This window comes from Otolemur garnettii, unplaced genomic scaffold (assembly GCF_000181295.1).
Source record: "Otolemur garnettii isolate 467f Iridium unplaced genomic scaffold, OtoGar3 scaffold00152, whole genome shotgun sequence".
In the NCBI taxonomy this organism is placed as follows: domain Eukaryota; kingdom Metazoa; phylum Chordata; class Mammalia; order Primates; family Galagidae; genus Otolemur; species Otolemur garnettii.
In genome coordinates, this window is record NW_003852547.1 from 3,276,246 (window position 1) to 3,282,245 (window position 6,000).

Here is a 6,000-nt window from a genome sequence, read left to right on the forward strand (position 1 = left end):
CAGCTACTTAGGAGGCTGAGCAAGGAGGATCACTTGAACCCAGGAGTCTGAGGTTGCAGTGAACTATGATGACATCACTGTACTCTAGCTTGGGTGAAAGAACACGACCCTGTCTCAAAAATAAATGAATAGCCAGGCATGGTGGCTCACGCCTATAATCCTAGCACTCTGGGAGGCCAAGTTGGGTGGATTGCCTGAGCTCACAGGTTTGAGACCAGCCTGAGCCAGAATGAGACCTCATCTCTAAAAATAGCCAGGCATTGTGGTGGCACCTGTAGGCCTAGCTACTTGGGAGGCTGAGGCAAGAGGATCACTTGAGCCCAAGAGTTTGAGGTTGCTGTGAGTTATGACGCCATGGCACTCTCCTGAGGGCAACAAAGTGAAAACTCTGTCTCCAAAAAAATAAATAAATACATAAATACATAAACCCCAAACCAAACCAACTTTGTGGGTCTTGTGTGAATTTCTTTGGAGTTAGCTCCACTAGATAAAAGCCACACCCACAAATTGCTTTGAGATAAGCTCTCCTCTACCTTGGCTTCTGCTAAAATGGCTAAGTGATAGTATCCTCAAGTTTAATAGAAGTCCTGTTATTTGTTTGAGAAGACCTATGAGAGTTACTCTTAAACTCTTCAGAGTGTCCTTTGTCTGACTGATGGATAGGCTGAAGCACCACTTTTCAACCTTTCTGAAGCCTTAACAAGGGGTTAAGTCCCATCCTGTGCTTCATCTTTGGCTTTCCTGGGAGTGCCCTCCTTTGCTCAGAAACTATTTTTTAATTTTAGCATCAGTTGCCATCTGGAGAGTTCCTATAGTCAGCCAAACTCAAGGTTAATAACATAGTTGTTCAGACTGCCAAGTCTGCCCAAGCTGCAAGTTTAGGGGTCCACAGGGTCACCCTTTCTTCAGACCAGCTTTTGATCAATTCAGAGATAGCTATAGACTCCCAAAGATTCCTTTAGGTTTGATAATTCACTAGAAGTATTCATAGCACTTGGGGAAAAGCACTATACTTAGAATTTTTGTTTTATTATAGAAAAAGAATATAAATCAGAAATAGCTTAAAAAAAAAAAAAAGATATACATAGCATGGAATTTGGGACTGGAAGGGTCCTAGCATTATCATCCCAGCACTGGTATGTGGCAATGTGTGTATAAAGTATTACCCACCTGGAGAGCTTCATCCAAGCCTCAGTGTTCCAAGTTTTTATTGGGAGATATCATTGCATTGGCATGATTGATTGAATTCACTTATGTGGGCAGTAACTCAATCTTCAGTGCCACCCTGATCTTCCCTGGAGGTCAGGCTGATTTCATGTGACCCAAAGCCACAACCCTCTACTCACATAGTTTGCCATGGCTGGCCCCCATCCAGAGCTGTCTTATTAGCGTAAACAATCTAGGGGCCTACCATGAGTCTCTTTGTTAGCATCAACCATCAGATGTGGTCTAAGGAATAGCAAAGACACTGCTTCACTCAGGAAATTCGGAGGGCTTAGAGGTTACTTCCTAGGAGCTGGGGCCAAAGTCAGACCTTCTCTTCAGGTGAAGTTAATTCTTCACTACACAGGAAGGCTGAGAATTTTCAAAACCTTTGAGCCCCAGATTCTTCATATTTAACATTTCTTCCTTTAGGAGAAATTTCCTTAGCCAGGCACGGTGGCTCACATCTGTAATCCTAGCATTCTGGGAGGCTGAGGCAGGTGGATCACTTGAGCTCATTCATGAGTTCAAGACCAGCCTCAGCAACGTGAGACCCTGTCTCTACTAAAAATGAAAGCTGAGGCAAGAGGATCACTTGAGCCCAAACATTTGAGGTTGCTGTGAGCTATGACACCAAGCACCCTACCCAGCGCTACAGAGTGAGACTCTGTCTCAAAAAAAAAAAAAAAAAAAAAGAAAGATAGAAATTTCCTTTATCTCTTTCCTCTTGCCTTGTACAATGAGTAGTAAGAAGTCAGGCAGCTCCTTCAACACTCTGGCTGGAAATCTCCTTAGCTGGGTCACCCAGTTTGTTACAGTTTCTACTTTCTACATAATTACAGGCAATGGTGTTGCTAAACTTTCAGCCACTACCACTACATAACAGCCCCCTTTCCTCTGGTTTCTAATAACATGCTCCTCACTTCCCTAAGCCCTCATTGGACGCCTCCTCAAAGTTCAAATTTTGATTAATAGTTTAGTCAAAGCAAGTTTAGATTTCTCTAACATGCTCTTCAAAGAGTCCTTATACCCCTTTTATAGATGTGGAGGTTAAAGCTCAGATTCGGCCTCAGGCACACAACCCAGGATTGGTAGAGCTGGGATTCCAGCCCAGGTCCACCTAAGTCCAAGGCTCATGCTCTTGACTCCCTCCTGCCCTCTGCAGGACGTCGATGCTCTGGATTTGGAGATGCTGGCCCCCTACATCTCCATGGATGATGACTTCCAGCTCAACTCCAGCGAGCAGCTACCCAGGGCCTACCACAGACCTCCAGGGGCTATCCCCCGGCCCCGCGCTCGGAGCTTCCATGGCCTGTCACCCCCAACCCCTGAGCCTTCCATACTGCCCCGCTGGGGGAGTGACCCCCGGCTGAGCTGCTCCAGCCCTTCCAGAGGGGACCCCTCAGCATCCTCCCCCATGGCTGGGGCTCGGAAGAGGTGAGCCACAGTATACAGGTGATGCCATAGGAGTGTAGAGTAGGTCCCTTCCCCAGTCTTGTCCCTGCCTCTACATCAGCCTTTCCAGTCCTCCTACCCTGATCTCTGCTCCAGCACTCACTGTCCCCAGCACCTGCCAAATCTGTTCCAGCCTCTTGACGTTGCTTGGTTTGTGCCCCCTTCCCAAGTACCTGCCACTGCTCTCGTGGTTGATCTAAATTCTACCTGTCCACCAGGGCTCTCTCCTTTGGAACATATTTACATATGGCCTAGTAACAATTTGTCATAGTTAAGATTTTGCCACAATGTCAAAGAAGCTATCTGGAACTAAGTCTCTAACACCTTTGAGAATCAGACGAAAGCTATGAACTCTTTTCCAAGAAAGTTTACACACATGATTTTGTATATAATTTTGGAGGGGCCTTGTAGATTACTAACACTCAGGTTTTGCTCTCCATTGTGTAGGCATGTGCTCACTTGAGTATCCAGAATGGTCTTTTACTGTCCTTATGAGGATTTTATGGACATCTCTTCATACCTCCCAAGGCTCCCAGCTTGGGGCTGGGTATACATAGTGGATGCCTGACAAAGACCTATTAGATAAAGGAGAGAGGGAATTTTTTTTTTTTTTTTGAGGAGACAGAGTCTCATTTTTATCATCCTCGGTAGAGTGCCACGGCATCACAGCTCACAGCAACCTCCAGCTCCTGGGCTTAGGCGATTCTCTTGTCTCTGCCTCCCAAGTAGCTGGGACTACAGGTGCCTACCACAATGCCCAGCTATTTTTTTGTTGTGGTTTGGCCAGGGCCGGGTTCGAACCTGCCACTTTCGGTATATGGGGCCAGCACCCTACCCACTGAGCCACAGGCACCACTCTGGGAGGGAGTTATTAATGAATAGAGTGGGTAGGTGGATGGAAGGAAGGATGGATGGATGGCAAGTGCGGGGATAGACAGATGGATGAATGGAAGGGTAGATGGATAGAGGCCATATGAGTGGGTGATGGATCATCAGCTGGATGAATGGAAAAATTTGTAGGTATATAGATGAATGAATGAGTGAATATGGATGGATGGGTGGGGGGGTGAATGCTCAGGTAGGTGAATGGATGAAAGGAGAGGTGGATGGAAGTTTGGGTGGGTAGATGAGGGATCACTAGGTAGACAAATGGAAGATGGGTTGAGGGTGTATAAGGAAAAGAATGAACAGGTATTTGGGGGAATGAATGAACAGGTATTTGAGGGAATGAATGAACGCTCATCACTTGCTTACATTGTCCAGACCTGCCCAGGTTTGCTGTGTCCAGAGATTCTTGCCTATTTTCCTGTAGGCCCCTGACCCAGAGCTCAGAGGACGAGGCCGAAGGAGTAGAGCTATTGGGAGTGAGACCCCCCAAACGGTGCCCCAGCTCAGAACCCGAAAACTTTCTGCTGTTTCCCCTCAGCCTGGTATGTTGAGGGATTGATGGGATTTTCTGGCTCTCAGAACCTAGCAGGCTTAAATCCCCTCTTTTATAGATTGGATACCAAAGAGGAGAATGGCCGAAGGTCTTACAGCTCAGCTAAGTCTAGGACCTTGATCTTCTAGTTTCACTAATGGGCATGAAAAGGCTTTGCAAATACATGTAAGTTGGTGACAGGTGCTAAGAAAAATTAATTAGGGTAAGGGAGAAATGGCAGGTTGTTAGTATCTGTAGGAATCTTCTCTGCTCCCATGGGACTCCCTCCCCAAACTAGAACAGGTTTTGGCCTTGGATTACTAGTGCAGAATTAAGAGTCAGACTGACTTGGGTTCAAGTCCCAGGTCAGCTACTAGTAACTTAGACCTTGGGCAAGAGACATCACCACTCTGAGCCTCAGTTTCCTCATCTGGAAAGGAAAGGATTAAATGAAATGAGCCTCTTGGCTGACACTTAGTAGGCTGTCCATAAATGATGTACAAAAACAAACCAAACCAAAGTAGCATACCCCCAGTGTCCTGGCCTTCAGCCTCACCCCTACTGCCCATTCTGTACAACAGCAACCAGAATGCACTTTCTAAAAGCCAGTCTAGGCTCTGTCCCTTCCACAAGGCCTCCCTCTAGGTCCTCCCATGGCTCCCTAGTACCCACAGAAATACCCTGCCTCCTCACTTTGCTGTTTTAACACAAGGGATGTGGTTGACAGTATCAACAGCTTACATGTATTTAGTGCTGATCACATGTCAGATGCTGACTGCACTAAGTGGCTTACATAATTAATTTATTTAACCCCACAACTACTCTTGAGATGTTATTATATACATTTATATAGAAGAAGTTAAGCAACTGTGTCAGTCAGAGTCTGAACAGGAAACGAGGATGGGATGTTGAGGGGCATGTCATAATAGGACTATTGACAAAGCTGTGGACAGGGTAGAGGGAAGTCAGCAAGGATTGGTGCAGCACCCTGGGGTTAGAAACATGGGAAGCTGGCACTAGCCCTTGTCAGAAGTTGCAGGCAGGGTTGGCTACCAGATTCTGGAGCCAGTGGAGTCCATTTGATAAGGGCTGAAACATTTTGTGTAGTGACACAGCCTATTCACAGTGACCTAGCAGGGAAACAGCTAGAAGAATAAATACCCCTCATAAATCTCCCATGAGCTGAATCCCATCCTAACAGGAATATACAGAGCAAGGTTGCATGGTATTGCAGTCCACGTGTACAGGCCAGCCTCCTAGAGCATAGAAGAGGAAGAGGGAGGACAAGGCCCAGGAGGAACACAAGAAGGACATCTGGGGCAGTGACAGGTGGCTGCTGGACCCCAACAGTGCCCTTAACCACTTCTTGGATATTAATGATGATGGTGATGACAATGATGGCAGTGGGTATGTCTCTCTCCCACAGAGTTTTCTTCTGACAGGAGGCCCAGCCCCAGGGAGCCAACAGCATCCCAGCACCCACCTCCTGGACCTGAACGAGCCCCTGGGTGAGTGGCAATCTGGGTATCCAGAGGCCCTGGGTCACCCTCTCCCCAGGAAGGTACCCGGATGGTTGAAAGGATGGAGCCATTCCAAAGAGACCATCAGTGCCCAGGGGTGACCTTGGTGGAAACAGGCACTGCAGGGGAAGGAGACACCCTCAAGGAGGCAGGGACTTGCCAAGGCTTCCCTTTTGGGTGAAAGCTGAGCCCAGGCCTCTCGTTGCCACTGGTTGGGCCTGGGACTGGTTGATCTCCAGCCCTGGCTTATCTAGGTTCCAGGTGTGGACCGCTATGCTACCTTACTCAGGAACAATTGCTTTTAGGTGCCTGAGGGCTATCTACTTTAGCAGAAGGGAGAGAGAAAGAGAGAGTCTTTGAGGGTGAAGCAGTTTTAGAAGAATAAGTCTTAGCAGTCTTTAG

General features: G+C 47.2%; 1 protein-coding gene across 2 annotated transcripts in view; it reads left to right on the plus strand.

Moving 5' to 3' along the window:
- Nucleotides 1-6,000, plus strand: part of HIF3A (hypoxia inducible factor 3 alpha subunit) — a 31,509-nt gene that overhangs the window by 21,693 nt on the left and 3,816 nt on the right. For both annotated transcript variants that reach the window (XM_003799532.2, XM_003799533.1), the window contains 3 exons: nucleotides 2,369-2,640; nucleotides 3,971-4,088; nucleotides 5,505-5,586. In XM_003799532.2, coding sequence (XP_003799580.1) covers nucleotides 2,369-2,640; nucleotides 3,971-4,088; nucleotides 5,505-5,586 — 472 coding nt within the window. The remainder of the gene's footprint in view (nucleotides 1-2,368; nucleotides 2,641-3,970; nucleotides 4,089-5,504; nucleotides 5,587-6,000) is intronic.